At 38.8% G+C, this 16,679-nt stretch overlaps 1 protein-coding gene across 3 annotated transcripts in view; it reads left to right on the top strand.

The window, feature by feature from the left end:
* WDPCP (WD repeat containing planar cell polarity effector) overlaps positions 1-16,679 on the top strand; it is a 152,570-nt gene that overhangs the window by 91,677 nt on the left and 44,214 nt on the right. For all 3 annotated transcript variants that reach the window (XM_064510127.1, XM_026110411.2, XM_026110410.2), the window contains one exon: positions 765-888. In XM_064510127.1, the coding sequence (XP_064366197.1) occupies positions 765-888 (124 nt within the window). The remainder of the gene's footprint in view (positions 1-764; positions 889-16,679) is intronic.

Raw genomic sequence — 16,679 nt, 5'->3', positions numbered from 1 at the left:
ATCATTAAATTTCCTTTCAGCTAAGCATTTGGGACACAAACATGTTCTGTGTATTTTCAGGTATTATTTATGATTTTGTATTAAAAACATGTAGAAAAGTGCCCAGGAGCCACAGTTAAGGAGTAAAACAGGTCAGAAACCATTTAAAGTGGAGAGCACATCTGTAACGTAAGGGTTTTATTTTACTGATTACAAGAGAGGTTATCCTTTCTCCCACCACTACAGGCTGTAAGAGAATCAAACCTATTGGGTTTTAGACCCTTTTATTTAAAGTTTTTAAAGAACTATTGTCTGAAGGAGGTTCCTTAGACTTGAAGGTGATCATAAGAAAGGTTCTGTCACCTGCTGACCTAACACATAACAATAATCCTTGAAAAAAATGAATTTTGTTGTTGTTTCCTTCAGAGGATGAAGAAAATTTGAGCTAATTGAGAGCTAATCTCTACTGGACAAACTTGTTCGAACTGTATTACTCTTATGAGTCACTTTTAATTGTATGCTTCTGGTGAGAACCTGATGTGTTGTAGACTTCTTCACCCTTTTGACAGCTTTTGCTGCGCAAAGTCATTGTCAGCTCTGCCTCAAGTGAAAGTTTATATGCACATTTGTGTTCATACAAGCTGTCATATTTTAATTTCATCTGTCCTATAACAACGTCACATTTCATCAGTGTTTGAGGAATTTGACTGACTGCAAACATGAACAACCTGTTGTAATTGAAACAGTTTTGCTTGTTTCATTGCTGCTGCGTTTGAACTCCACAGCACAGCTTGAGGCAAGCCTGGGAACCTTTTATGCTCCAACAAGACCCCTCTTGGATGCAACCGTGTTGGAGTACAGGGACCCAATCAGCAGATATGCAAGAAGGTTCTTCCACCACCTGCTCAGGTGAATGACAGTTTCAACTTCTATCAACTTAAAATTAATTACATATTTCAATAACTACCTACTTTAATGTGGTTAACATTTTCCAAGAGGACCACCCCTGAAAAAAATGCATTCATTGTTGTTGTTTGTTTAACTTGCACTTTGTTCCTTTCAAGCACAGTATTCCAGATAAAATGCTGTTCAGAGCTCTTCTATCATCAATACACTTAAAATGAATCGCCCTTTCCCTTTTAGCTTGATAGAAAAAAGATAGCATGCTTCTGAGAGATTTATTCACCAGCTGCTTTCAGATTAGCTATTGAAACAGCTTACAAACCTGAAGAAAATGCTGAGTTTAAATAGATGCTAAAATGCAAATGAACAGTGTGTGGTCCAAGACTTTTTTTCCTTTGCACCCTTGAAAACAGTATTTTGTTATTCTTGCCTTCACAGTCCTCATACAGAAATTCATATTCCAGTAATTTGCAGTAAAAAGAAACTCTGTTCTGAATGATAACCAGGATGTTTGTAACATCTTGTTGAGAACAAGACTAGATGGACATGGTGAAAAAACTTTTAATGCACCCCTTTTCTATGTTTCATCCAAATAATATACATTGTCCGCATATGCAAAGTTACGAAGTGGGTAAATGGTAAAATGTGTGCTTCTTTCACATTTTAAAGAGAAATATATGATACTGTCTTCTAAGTTTTGAGTGTGAAACAGATCATCTTCCTGGTAAACCAGTCCGTACCAATAGGCACATTATTCTCAGTAGATGAATGCTCACAGTATCCAAATAACAGATACCGGCCTTTCACTGGAGTTTTGTTAATAGACGTGACCGTGATGCTGGGTACGAGCTCTGCTTTTGTCATTCTGGAAACCAGCAGGGAAGATGTGTTGCTGCAGTGGCTGAGAGGAATGGCCATGGGCCAGTTGCCTGCCGAGGACAGATGTACAAAGAATGCCTCCGAGACTGCTGAGAGGTGTAACTATAGTGCTCTTTACAGCTGCTAGAGAAAGGTGTATTCCCCGTGACTCAGGATTTGCTTCCAAATGCTAGCAGGCATGTAGAGGCATGAGGCCCTGGCTAAGCTTTCCAGCCTTGGGGCTGCTGAACACAGCTGAAACACTGACTCAATCCCCCTAGCAAACAAGAAGCTTCAGTGTCAGAATGCTGCCTGGACAGTGCGGGACTGAGACAGGAGACGGATAGCAGAGTCTCCCCATGCCTCGTACCTCCACCGTAAAGCAGCCCTGTAACAATCTACCGTGGTGGCAGTTTTTGGAACAAGTGAATGTTATTTTGCTGTTTCCCTATTGTCGAAGGGATTTGTATTCAACTGAATCAGAGTGATAGGATCATGTGATTGCTGCAGAACAGATGGTAATGCTTAAAGCTTATCTGAGAAGACATAATCTAAGTACAAAATGAAATGTTCAAAAATGGGAGCTTTATCTGATAGAAAACAAGAAAATGATGTCCAGAGCTGATCCTTATTGTATTAAGGTGGCTCTGCCTTAATTGGTGTTTATTTCCTTTTAGATGTTTTCTTAAGTGGCTAGAACAATTTGAATGTAGGCTAAACAAAGTGCAGTACGGATTTGTTGGAAGACTGGAAAACCAGCTGGATTGTTCCGGGTGAGACAATTCCATCCAGGCGCGATTGCAATGTCTAGGAGAATCAGAGGGAGGCACAATGCTCCCTGATTCTTGTGGGCACGCAGAAGTTACACCCGCCACTGTTCCTTCTCTCTGTGAGGAACTGGCAAGGTCAGCCCCTTCTGCTGGGCAGCATTTATAATTGTGGATTCAGGACAGGAAGAAAAGTGTGGAGAAAATGTTGCTCTTGCGTTTTTGGAGAACCATACTGTGCCCATATGGACACTGGAATGGAGTAGTCCTCCCACTGCCTGTTTACCAGAGATGGCAACTATATCTGGATGTCGGGAGGGTGACATTTAAGGTTAGTTATATGCTGTCTGTCTCAACCCTTATTGGATTTTTTCACCCATTATTCATTTAACACCAAATACTTGCAGGCTGATCACAAATAGTTAATGAATCTCGTCACAGTGAATTTATATTACCACAGATGTGTATACATGACCAAACAAAGTAATACTAAGAAGACTTCAATGCAGGTGCAGCATGGACTGTCAATGCCAGCTTGAAGCAAGCGCTAGGGGACCTTTGTTATTCTCTTCTGAGCACAAGGAGACAAAAGCAGAAGGATTGCTTTGGATCCTGTTGCAGGAAGTGAAGGAAACATGGTGTTGCCTAAATTGCATACACTGTAACTATAGCTGGTATTCAACAGATCTTTCCTGGAGGATGGAGAAAGCAAGCAGCATAGAAGGCAAATTTAGAAGATGAGGACCTGCAAGACACTGGGAGCCAGGAGCTCAAAAACAGGTTAGGGTTGGGAAAGATGGGTTAGGAGCATGATCCAGAAACAAGGAAAAGGGGTCAAAGAGCTGAAGATGGGCATTTGAACATGCAGCAAACTGCAGAAGGGTAGAGTGGGAGTACAGAGAGAAGCAGGAGAAGACAATATGGGATGTGTGGAATATAGAGGAGATCAGATGCATAGGGGATGGACAGGCAAGGGTGGAGTTTTTCATACAAGATTAAAACATTAAAACACTTAAATGTTTCTAGATCTAAATCTGAAAAATGTTCCTATAAACAAAAGTCTCCCCCTCCCCCCAGCTTTCCTTTGAATGCCCCACCAATCTGCCTTAAGCCTTTTCTAGAAGGACCCACTCTTGGGAGAGAAATATTAATTCATTCTACATGCCGAGACAATCTTTAGCCTGCCTGCTGAGTCTGCCAAAAAGGTGCCAGTTACTGTTGTACTTTTTAAGATGCAAGTGTCTGTATTTACTAGAGTTGAGAAATACAGTCACCTTTTCAGAAAGGCTATCCTCACTTAGTAATAGTCATGTGACAGTGATCTTAATCTTTCCTGTAGGCTGAAGGGCTGCATATCCAGTTGCAAAGAACTGGAGACATCCATTTTCACATTATCAGTGAGGTTATAGGCTAAAAATTTTTCTGCCATCAAAGGGATCAGTTTCCAGAAAATGCTGAACGCTGCAATAGTAGGTTCCCTCCTTTAGGTACTGGGCACTTTAGAGGGAAGATGCTCCATAATTACTAACTGTATTGCAAGTATGGGCTAGAAAATAGTCCTGCAACCTGAGCTGGGCCCAGGAACACAGACAGCACCACTGAAATGGATCACAATTAGAAGGCAGGAAAATACCATGCAACGTATTTAAAGCAGCCATATTATTTGTATCTATTGTTATAAAAGCTAAGCTCTTACATTTGCAAACCGTACAGCCTCTTTAGCTTCCTCTGCAGTGGAAGCTTCAAGCTTTGCAGGTATAGGCCCTGAATAAAGAGTATGGAATACCTCCAAAAACAGGCGTTCAGTATACAAAATTAAAATTAAAGGCCTCTTAATTATATGCCAGGGATCCATTACAACAGTAGTTATGGAATGAATAATTTCAGTTAAAATTCTTATCTATAATTAAAAATACAGGAACTGAATTGCAAGTATAAAAATATATCTTAGGTGTTCCTTGCCACTTGAGTGGCACTCCTGTATTTTATTATGATGTCACTACTTATAATAATATAATGCATTATATCATTACGTAAAATATTGAGCCGAGGTGGATTTATTAGGAAGCCTTGGGGAGCTATAACCTTCTTATCCCCACCCTTTTGCTGAGCACTGCCTACTAAAGTGCATTAGTGTGATGGGGGAGTGGCAGCACCACCTCCTGCCTCTCTCTAGCAGCCTCATGTAGCTGTGTACAGAACATGGAATGGGATGGAATAGCTTTTCTCTCGTTAACTATGGCATCGCTGACTCATGGCTTTGCTTCACTCTGCTCAAGCATTCATAAATTGCACTTGTCATATTTTCTAATGCGTGAAATTATCTTGTTAGTTTGACACACACACACAGGCACAAACACACCCCTGCTCTGTAGTGTTAAACACATTGAAAAAGTAGCGTTGCCTGGGCAGGAAGCAGAGACTGGGCTCTAAAGTCCAAGAAGAACTATACAGTTGTCGAGCTAGACTGCAGCTGTAATTCAGTATTTCAGCTGTGCCATTTCTCCTTTATAATTCTCTTCTTGTGTTTGTGAATATACAGTTTAAGGTTTGGGTTTTTTTTAACCTGGAAAAATCTTAAGATTCAAAACCACTTGGATCTTAACATCTGATAATTCCACTAAGAGAATGTCACTGGATTTTTTTTTCCAGAGTACAAATATGTTACCCTATGAAGCAAAGCTCTGTTGTAAATAATAGGATGGTGCTTTTGCCTCTTTCAAGAGTGAACTCTCAGAAGATCCACTCTCAGAATTTTGGATGGCTTCATGAAATATGTTGGCTTGTCTGAGTCTGAAAACGAAAACTTCTACCATGTTTTCTGTTAACTGTTTTTACTGTTATTGTTTTTATTACTTTGCAGATCTTCTGAGGAGTACTGTATATTCTTCCCAGTGTGCAGTGTAAGATGCTACTGGTTAATAGTATAGAAGAATTTAGCTACATGATGGGCAGAACATTCAGGAAGAGCAGTGGTATGACTTTACACACAAAAGTAATATTTAAATTGATAGAGGTCCTCTGTAAATAAACACCAGTAAAGGAGATGAGAAGGCAGGTGATTATTAGCATCAGGGGAGACCTGTTTCCACCTTGATTTTTATGAGTCACTTCACTATTGAAGAGTTGTGAAGTGCTATGCTATACTATCTGACATGATGCCTTGACACAGTTATTACTTAACTCCAAGACAACCTTTGAAAAGCTAAAATAAAGCTCTTTGCTCCTGCAGCTGCATCACTTATGCAGGACTAACTACCCCTGGGTAAGCCAGTTCCTGTATTACTACCCTGCAATCTGCAAAGTAGACATCCTCTTTGAATATGTCATCCTAAATAGGACCCCAAATCAGAGGTGAGAAAATACCTTAACCCTCTAAGAATAGTTCCCAATCCTATTTGCAGCCAGCAGTATGGAGCTCAGGGACAGAGTGAGCAAAGAATTTTTATGTTCCTTTTTAAGAGCAACCTAGAAATAGAACCTATAATTATATTAGTACGTAGTGTGTCACAAAATATGTATAAACAGTAATGATGATATGGTTCAGGAAGAAGAATGTCTTTTATATTCATACGGTAACCTATTAGGCATGACATTATGCCTTCAGATAAAATGGCCACTGATGTCACTCAGGTTCTCTCTGGTGGCCACATGAACAGAATTCATCTCTACAGGAGTAGGTTCAGCAGTAGCATTCCGACTAAAGTAGCACCTTCTGGAGAGTACTTTGAAGAGTCATTTTTTGTCATCTTGTAAAAACGATCAAAACCAAAGGTTTTCGTATTAGCACTGCACTGATGAATGAGAATTTCGCTTGCTGTGATGGAACTGCACATAAAAAGATTCCCTTGGTCATGCTTCTTGACCTGTTTTAGAAACAAGAAATAAAAGCACCTTTTCAATGGAACTAGATTATTTTTGCTATTAAAGAGGCTAAATATCACAGGAAAAGAAAGTTTAGAGTGTCTTTGTTTCAGTCATGTTACTAATGACTTTTTTTTTAAACCAGCTCCACAACAGGTTTCAATTTCAGTCAGATACTTTGATGCCAAGGAATGGTTCCAGGATTTAATTCTCTAGTGAAAATCACGGTCTAAGAAATATTGGGCAAAATACTACAAGAAAAACAAATAAGATGACATAATTGCTTGAGAACAAAATCCCATGAAGATAAGCCAGAAGGAGTCTCTGTCGGAGATTTGGGGCAAGATTTTCTGCTGAACCTAATGGGAGACATTGCTTGGAGCATGGGAAAAATGCCCCTCCCCTCCACATACCTAGAGCAGTCCCAGAGCTACTCTAATATGGAGCAATTCCCCATAGCCACCATAGCGGCTGTTTGGTTGCTCAGAGTGCCATAACTCCTCTGGTTCTCTGCTACATCCCTGCGCTAGGGACCGCACTAGGAAAAAAGGAACACAAAAGAGCTACATTGGACTAATTTCTTTGTGCCAAGGCTATTCCCACATGCTGGTTAATTTGACTTTGATATTACTACTTCTAGAAGCTGAGCCCAAACAGAGACCATTGTTTTGTTTCGTTTTGTTGTGTACCTGATAATCTGCCCTCATAAAGTCACATTTTACTGCTGTACTAGCTGTGGAATTCCCCTGAAATCTGAGGGACTTTGGGCATTAATCTAGTGCAGAAACAGTACAGATATACCATGTTCGTGCACAAAAACTGAGAATAAATTCTAAACAACACACTTCTCCACCTTGAGATGCTGCAGTAAGCCTGCCTCAACTTCCCTTTGTATGTCATCAGTTAGTCTTCCCCATCAACTTTATCTCATCACTAATGGTGTCTCCCTTCTGGGCTGACACTCAAAAATCTGTTCGCTAGGTGCTGACCAAAAACCTTAAATTAAGCTTTTTTTTTTTTCCTTGCAGTCTTTCCAGATTGATTCATGTCTCATCTCTTTGCCAAGGCATTTGTTCATTCATCTCCAATCTCTTCCTGACTACCACCATTATACCTCACTTTTCTTGTGCGGCAATATTCTGTCTTGAGCTCTACTCCTCAGTACAGCACAGAACATGGCTTGGCAATACGTAGGCAGTTCCCTGTGTGCAAAAAACTGTCTGTTTTCCTCCCTAGGGAGCTTCATTTTTCTGGCTTTTCTCCCTCTTCAGTCCAGCATCCTTTGCGAAGAGCTAATTGAACAGTTAGGCAGCCCTAGGCTTCTCGTTTTCAGCTGCAGAGCTCCCTTTTATGGTTCTTCAAACTCTAAGAGCCTGCTTAGTGAAAGATGCCATAAGTAAAATCTAAAATAAAAGTCAGCAGTAGTCAATTGCCCAATAACTGGATGTAGTCTTCTGGGGGTGCAGCTCTCCTCATCTGACTTCAATAATGCAAAACTTAAATGTCCAGCGAAGTCATCTGGGCTCCCTCTGTATTTGGTAGAGAGACATGGGTGCACAAAGGGTGAGTAATTCCATCTAAGGGAGATGTCTAGGAGAAGTGTGAAGAATCAGACTTGAGTGCCTATCCATAGCAATTAACTATAAAGGGAGCCTACCTGATTAGCTTAAATTAGCTATCTAAAAGTAAGTTGTTTGAAGATAAAGGGAACGATCTGCACTCCAAATGTCCAGTTCCTACATCACATTATCACTGGATCACTGGCCAGTTAACAGATCTTACAAGTGCTCGGATATAGTCTTGAAATAAAAGGAGAGGGGCACAAAGACCAGCAAAAATATTTGAAGAAAGGTTCACAAAAAGACATAAAAAGCAAGCAGGCACCTAGTCAGTCCTTTTTAAAAAGCTCTTTTTGACCAGTTGGTCAGGATAGCAGATGATGAGGAGGCAGGGAGGTTTTTATTTTACATAGGTAAGTGCTGAAGGATCAGTAAAAGAGGTTATAGTACAGATAGATAAACAGTAATACATGACCAACACTAGATAAAATTTATCAAGAACTTCTAAAGGAAAGGCAAGGATAAAATAGTTGAACTAAATACTCTGGTGTGTAACCTCTCATTTAAAATCACCCTAGCACCTGAGGACTGGAACATGGGAAATATTATGTCAGTTTTTACAAAGCATTCTGGAGAGACTTTAAGAGCTACAGCCCTATAAGTCCAAGCTCTGTACCAATTAAATTAGTAGAAACTATATTTTAAAAAACTGTGAACATACAAATAATATGCTGCATTGGGGAAGAGTCAGCAGGATTTCTGTAAAGGCAAGTTACGTCTCACAAAACTGAATTCTTTGAAGTCAGCAGTCACGTCAGAAATGGCTATCCAGTTGCTGATAAATAATATAATAATAATAAGAAGGTAATAAATATAATAATAATAATAATAAGATAATTAATGCAAGTTTGACTCTTCAAGGCCTTTTTGGAAGGTCTCTCACCAAAATGTCGTAGAGAAACTAAGGTGCCATAGGGCAAGAGGGAAGCTCCCCTTTCACAGGTAAATAATTCATTACAAGGTAGAAAACATAGTAAGAGTAAATGGTCAATTGTCACACTGAATAGAGGTCACGCGTAGAAATTCTCAGTATAGTGGACCTACATTCATAGGTAATCTGGAAAAGGAGCAATTAATGAGGTGCCAGCATTTGCTAATGATACTAAAATATTCAGATTAGTAAAGATAAGGGCTAACTGTGAAGAACAGCAAAAGGACTGGGCAGGACTCAGTGACGTATCAAAACTGAAGATAAAGTTCAATGTAAATAAATGCAAAGTGAGGCATATATAGCAAGGGGAATAGGGCAGGGAGAGAGTCCTAATTCACATGTAAAATGATGGAGTCTGAGGTCACCATTATTCAAGAAGAAGAATTTGGGCTTATATCTGACAGCTCTATAAAGTAGTCAGCTCAGTGCTCAACAGAAGTCAGTAAAGCAAATTAAATGCCAGGAATTTTTAGAAAAGGAACAGAGAACAGAACAGTGAACTTAAGTTCACCTTAAACATGAATACTGTGTGCAGTTCTGGGGTTCCCTGTGCTGTAAAAGCATACAGTAGAATTCAAAAAGTTTTAGGAAGGACAGCCAGGGTGATTAAAGGCATAGGACAGCTTTAGTGAAAGGAATGACTAAGTAGGCGAGAACTCCTCAACCTGGAAAAGAGGCAAATGAGATAGAGATCAGTTAAATGATGAGTATCGTAGACAGAGGGGACAGTGAATGACTGTTCACTGCTTCTTCTAATATAAAGACTAGGGGCCATCAAATGAAGCTAGCACGTGGCAGGTTCAAAATAAAGTGATTCTTCACATAATATATAATTAAGCTATGAAGCTCTTTACCACAGGATGTTGTGGATGATAAAATTGTAGGAGTCCAAAGGGAAGATTCAGGGGAGAGAAATTCACTGAGGAATACCAACATAGAAGCCATCTCTAACTCAGCAAATCCCTGAACCCTAAACTGTTGGAGACTAGGAGACTATTTAGGGAAGTATCACCATGTGCTTTCCCTGTTCTTATATTCTGTCCTAGGCACCAGCTATTGGCAGGATACTAGGCTACATGGACCTTCGGTCTGAGCAAATGGTCATTCTTACATTTTATGTTCTTATACATGACATTGTGCAGAAAAAGCATAAAATGGTTACTAGTTTTCCATTTGCTCCCCCCAAATTTGCCAAAATTCATACAATCAAAGTTCTAGGGAATTTCATTTCTGGCTGTCCTGTGGTTATGTTTGCTATAATGGAGTTCTTATGTGTGGGAGTTGTATGAGCGTTACCATTGCATTATTTTATTTTAAAGAAATAATCTTGGCTATTGATAAACCTGGATAGAAAAAGTAAGTATACTGTAATGGACCTGTAACTCAACAAGTCATCTGAAATTTGGCCTTGCACCATGACTGTATAATTAGATATTTATCTTTAGGCAGCCAGCTTTAGAAAATATTGAGCTAACATTATCTTCTCTGAGAAAGTCTCAGCACTAAAAACTGCGTCTTATCCAATGTCAGGCATGAGGGAGAATTGGCCCTGCAGCTCATGGAAAGTCAAGAAGGAAAAGGGTCTGTTCATCTTAACTTTAATACCAAATTTCCATCTGCTGCAGTTTGAAATTGCAGAGATATCACACGTATACAATAGGGATTTATAATAGAGGCAGCAACTCATCCTTAACCATAGCAATGATACTGGGCCTCTGTTATAGAGCTGTCTTTAGTGTGTAGACATGCTGATATGTTTGCTCAATAAAATACAGCTTTCAAGACATACTGTTAAGTTTACATGATCACCAGAGTGAGAGGGATAAAGCTGGAATAGAAGAAAAGCAGGAGAGAATTAATGCAATAAAGGCTAGGATTTAGCAGACAGGGTTGAGCAAAATAAGTGTGAAACAACAGGTGTCTTTGACTCTTATCAGCATTTTTAATTAACATCTGTTTTTAGCCCAGAGTGCTTTGGAAGAGTATGCTGGAGTGTGTCTGTATTTAAAGATAAAGATAGACTGTTGAGAAGTTACTAAGTAGTAAGAGGTTGGGGGAACGGAGAGGCTTGGGGGCAGGTGGGGGGGCTGTGCTTGCTGGGTGGGTGTTAGTTGCAGCTTAGAGAAACCTGAAGGAAAGCCGCTATAATAAAATTGCAAGGTAGGGAAATATTGCTATGGCAACAAAACATTTCCTCTTGAAGGAAAATGAGTATGAAAAAGGAAATACAGAGTGTGGGAAATTCAAAGGAAGTACACACTACAAGAAGAGAAAAGACTCAGTTTAAAAAGAAGGAAACCTTCATAGTTTCAATTTATACAATAATAATTCATAATAGCAATAAATTGCTGTTTTCCACATTTTTATAGCAGCTACTATTGAAAATCTCAGAGCACTTGACGGACACAAAAGAATTAAGCTACACAGTCGGAAAACAGCTATTGCTCCCAACAGTTTTCCTTTTCAGTGGCTAACCCCATTTTACAAGAAAAGAACCCAGGCTAACATGATTGACCAACATCAAATGGGAAGCATATGACATAAATGTTTATAGAATCAGGATCTTCTGACTAATATTTCTTTGGTATAGACATAAAACAATTCTACAGTTTTAGACTCGTGCTGCTTTACACTTAATTGAGCAAAGGTCAAGAAATAAGTTAAATGATATAGCTTTCTCTATAGCTAGAACTACTGCTTTTTGCAGAATGTTTTGTACATCTAGGCTACTTGTTATATATATATATATTAAAAGTTTAAATAGAACCTTCTTAATAAGCCACTTCTTCAAAAATTAGCTTGGTTCACCTGAAACCTCCAACTCTTAAAAAATTGAATATAAAGTCCGTTCTGAGAAGAAACATACATGTTTAACATAGAGGCATCTCAACTATTTCACACAAGAATACATTTAGGTTTCCTAGAGCAGAATATCATGCTACAAGATAGGAATCATGTGGTAAGATATTTTTTCAGTTTGGGAAAGTCTTCCAAGATCCACAGCCTGTTACAGCCCTCAAGGGCCTTCTCCGGCCAGGGAGTCATACTGTCTGGCACCCCTTATTAGCTTTCTGTTTCCTTCTATTTTTTTAATTTGGCTTGTTTGTTTCCTTGCTTTGTACCATGCCCTTTGATGTGAAGGGCATTCAGTTCTACACCCAATAATCTATAAAGTTACAGGTGAACTTCCTTTATTTCAGAGATATATAATTTGACAGCCTAGTTCAAGTAACAGGGACTTTTGGGTGGCTTAAGATACCTGTGCGCATTTGAAATTTCCTTAGAGATAGTTATTCATTAACTTTTATTTGAGACCTACTTGTGTATGACCTTTACAGAGTTCCATAAGGGAATTTTTTTAACAAGTCACTCAGGCCCCAGATCCAGCACTTCACTTACCATGCCCGTATTTAGGACCCATCGAAAATTATAGGTCATAAACCCATACCTTAATGCTTTGCTAACTTTGGGCCTAGGGGGATATGTAGACTATACTTGGACAGCCTGTATAACTTCTGCGTCCAGAATACGACTTAGAGGACGATGTCCCTCACACACGTGCATATGGATCTGATGGCTGTTTCTCCATGATCTTTGGTGTGCTCTACAGCACTTCTCCTTCGCCACTACTAGAGTTCCTTAGGAGGCAACAAGGTTGTGGACTCTCCTCAGAGGCTTTTAGTGTCCTGTTCAAAGAAGCTCGTAATCTAAAAAAATAGTGGCATAAAAGCATGGGGCTGGCAAAATAATACCACTAGCATCTCAGAGGTCATAAACTACTGATGCATCCATCGATTCTTCAGTCAGTTCCCTCCTAACTTTGAGAATCATGGATTAGTCTCAACCAAACGTTACGGAGGCTAGAAGTCTCAGGGATAAACAAGTGCCTACCAGTTTTGGGAAGTCCGGCAGCCAACTAGGGTTTAAATAAGAGGCAAGTCATCATCTCCATCCCAGAAAGACTACAGCGTAAGTTCAACAGATACATGTTCTGCCAGCAGGCCAGTCAACACAAGTGCTGCTTAAAACCAAACACAGTCCAATTGCCTCTTGCTCAAACTGTTGTTAGGAGGCACAGGAGGGAGCTGAGTGTACCCTGACGGGTGAAGCACTGGAGAAATGTGTGTGTTGTGGCAGGGCGCATAGGGAATAGGTAGCATTACTGTGCTGAGGCCTGTAGAGGAGGAAGTATAGGAAACTGCTCAGAAACAGTCTTTGCTGCTGTCAATATTTTGTTTGAAAAAACAGTTAGCAATAACGGTTTACATTTCTAATGTGATAAGCAAAACTTTTAGTATGCCTTTGCACATCCGGTTGTGTTGAACAAAAAACATCCCTACGTGCAGTAAATTAAGACTCAGCAACTGACTGCTTTTTGCCACAGGGGATAGTAGTATCAGGGATGGTCTATTTTTTGGATAGTTCATCACCCAAACCAACGATATGAGAATATCAAGTAAATTCAAGAATTATTAGACTGAGTCCCCAAATCATGAGATTTTGAAACACAAATTCACAGTCTGAGGGAAGAGGGAAAGGTAGTTCTCTGGAGGTTTCCTGGTCTTCAGGCTGTGTTCAGTGGTCTAATTTTCACTGCAGTTATCTTATTTAAAATTGCATGTCCTGTTGAATTCATTTGAGTAAAATCATACCTTTTTTGGCTGTCTTTTGTTTATTTTTTTAATGAAATCTGAGATTTTAGTGTATTTATTGATCCCAGGAACTGTAAGGAGAATGTCAGTATTACAAGAATCACTGCAAAACAGAAGAAAGTCTTTGACTGGTACTGTATTTTATAGATGAAAAGCTATGTATTAATCTAAGCGCTTCAGGATTTACTGAACTTTGACTTTAAAATAGCTTTAAAATACCATCTATATCTGACTTTTTGCACATAAAAATAAATATTTTACATATGAAATACATGAGAGGTTAAGCCCTGGGCCAACATTTTTTTAAATGGGCTCTGAAGCTCTATTCTGAAATGTAGCTCTATGTCTACATCAGTGGAGTTATATTCAACAGCTGGTTGAAAACCCAGTTATCCCCATTTAAAAATCAACCACTTTTAGCAATCTAGCCACACACTTTTTATATTCTCAGCCCAATAATCTCTAATTATTCTGGCTCAGAATTCCATTGAAATGTGGTTCAGAGTCATTTTACAGACATTATTCTTTATTTTAATATTGTCTAATTTAAAAAGGAAAAATATTTCAGATAATAACAACATTTTTTTGAGGAAAAAAGGCATGAAAACCATTTCTGTTCCAAAAATTGCTGATATGAAAACTTATGGGAAACAGCTCCTTTTATGAATAATTATTATTATTGTGTTTAAGAAATGGGCAAGATGCCTAGAAATTGAATGAAAGAATGAGCTATTAAATTGAAATATTAAATGAAATAACTGAATTAAAAGTGATCACATAAACCCTACAGTAAATGTTGGGAGTTGTAGCTGATTGAACATATTTTCATCATCTGTTTTGTATGCTTAAATACAATTACTTGATGTAAGTAAACACTTGATTGATATTCTGAATACTTAAGAATCTGCATATGCATCACAGAATACTGAACAATTAAAACTTAATTTCAGTGTAGTTTGATTACATGTAAATTATTTCAATATTCATTTTTTTCCTGTTCTGTTTCCTCGGTGCATACTAAATATTCACTTTTTGAATGCACATCACCCTTGATTGATTGGACTATGAGATGAGGGCTCTAAAATTTCTTCCATTAAAAAGGATTGCCTTATAAATAATATTCGTGGCACCGTTCTCCCCCTGCAGATTATTTTCCAAATGTTGTGTACCCTTGTTGAAGACAAGGACAAAACCTGCTGCAGCCCTCCTTTATCAGCCCAGCACAAGGAATATGCTTACATGGTTGATGGGCATGTCTAAGAAGGCTTGTTGGTTGTAACTAGTCCCTAAAGAAATGTTTCCATCTTTTCTGCGCTATATTTCTCTCCTGCTTGCATGAGCTGTCTTTCTCTCTCTTCCGTTCCTCCTCCCTCTCCATGATTTTTTTTTCTTCTGGTTCCTGGACTTCATATTAGACATTTTAGCATTACATATAAATATTACAAATATCTTTTCAAGGTGACTGTTTTCAGCCTGAAAAGTGTATCTCTGTGCTCAACTGACCACCTGCTATTTAGGTGATGTGGAGTACAGATGACAAAATTCTGCCTTTCAGTGTATTTGCTGAACTCCCCAAAAAATCGAAGAGACTTCTTTTCCCTCCTCCCAGGTCCCAGTCCAGTGTGCCTCCCAGACACATGGTTTTGAGTCGCAATATTTAAACTCAACTTCTTTTTGAACATCAAACTGTAGATTTAAAGGACCATATGAAACCCTGGACATTTGATTCTCTTTTAACTTATGCTGTTGCAAGCCAAGAATAGCTTCTCTGAACTTCATAGATAAAACGGATAGGTAATTGAGTAAGTATTCATGGCTTTCATGGTATCTGTTGGGGTAAGTCACATTCTGAAAATACAGGTAGGTAGCAGGTCTGTAACTTCACCGTGGAGAGCAGGGCTGGATTCTCCTCTGTCTCTACCATTTTTGACCTGCATGACCCTTGTCATATTCTTTGTATTTTCCCTCTGTTTCCTTGCCCTTAAAATAGATGTACTAACAGCCATGTTTTTTAGAGTTCTGAAGGACAGGTAGAAAGGTTGCAGAAGAGCATACAGTAACTGTATTATTTTATTATGTGGGAGTTTAAACTTAACATTTTATGTCCTAAACAGCTTGCAGAGAAGTGTTTTCCTATCTGTCCTGTATAGTTAATCGCAGTTTGAGAGTTTTAATCTTGAAGGTCATATTTCTGTTGGCTATCACTTTGACCAAACAAGTGGCTGAACTTCATGGTTTACAGGCAGATTTCCTTATCTCTCTTTTTCAAGAGACATGTAAGTCTTGATTGCTAGAGTTATTGTGAAGGAAGCAGTAAGTAACAAGCAGAGGGAGGGGAGCAGGGAGGACACTTGCTTGAAGACCTGTACCTTATAGATGCCATTTTAGAAAGTAGATATTGTACCTTCTAATTGTAGCACAGGGAAGAAAAGGGAAGATATTTTGTTTGGGGTTTTTTGGTTTGAGGAGCTGATAAACTGTAAGTGTGCTAGCAATAACAAGAGGTCTTCCCATAACAAAACATGCTTGTAAAACAGGCATTATCAGCTTGAGGTCTCTCTTCTACTGTATAGGACTCTCCTATGGAATAAAAACAAAAAATCCATGCCACAGAGACTAATAAAGCTAGTTTAAAAAAAACTGGACATTCTTGACTGATTTAATATTGTTTGCCTGAGTAATGCAAACTTGCCACTGTTGTTTGAAACACTCACCTCATTTTAAAGCTATTTATAATAATTTATCAAGTGTCTGTGATTGTTATTTCCAGCTCTCTTGGTTTGTGAAGAGCATTTCTTGGGTAACCTTTCTTTTTTTCTTTTTTTTCCCCCCCCTTCTTTCCCCTCAGTGCAACTCTGAAAATAATGAGCTAACTTCACAGTTTTATGGATAGGGGCCATAATGAGACTGAAGTATGTATGCTGATTAAAGAAAAAAATTGAAATCTTTGTGAGACAGAGAAGAACTGACAGCTTTAAGGCCATGATTCCGTTCCGCAGGTCAATCAAAGGAAAAAGTTATTTTACATTTTTTGGTTGCAAGCATTTTTGCCTTGGCTAGGGCAGATTTTATTCAAATAGTCTGTATAGTTATAACTTTGGAAAAA

The sequence above is a fragment of the Dromaius novaehollandiae genome, chromosome 3, assembly GCF_036370855.1.
Source record: "Dromaius novaehollandiae isolate bDroNov1 chromosome 3, bDroNov1.hap1, whole genome shotgun sequence".
In the NCBI taxonomy this organism is placed as follows: domain Eukaryota; kingdom Metazoa; phylum Chordata; class Aves; order Casuariiformes; family Dromaiidae; genus Dromaius; species Dromaius novaehollandiae.
The sequence above is the reverse complement of the archived record's forward strand: the minus strand, read 5'-3'. Positions and strand labels throughout refer to the sequence as shown.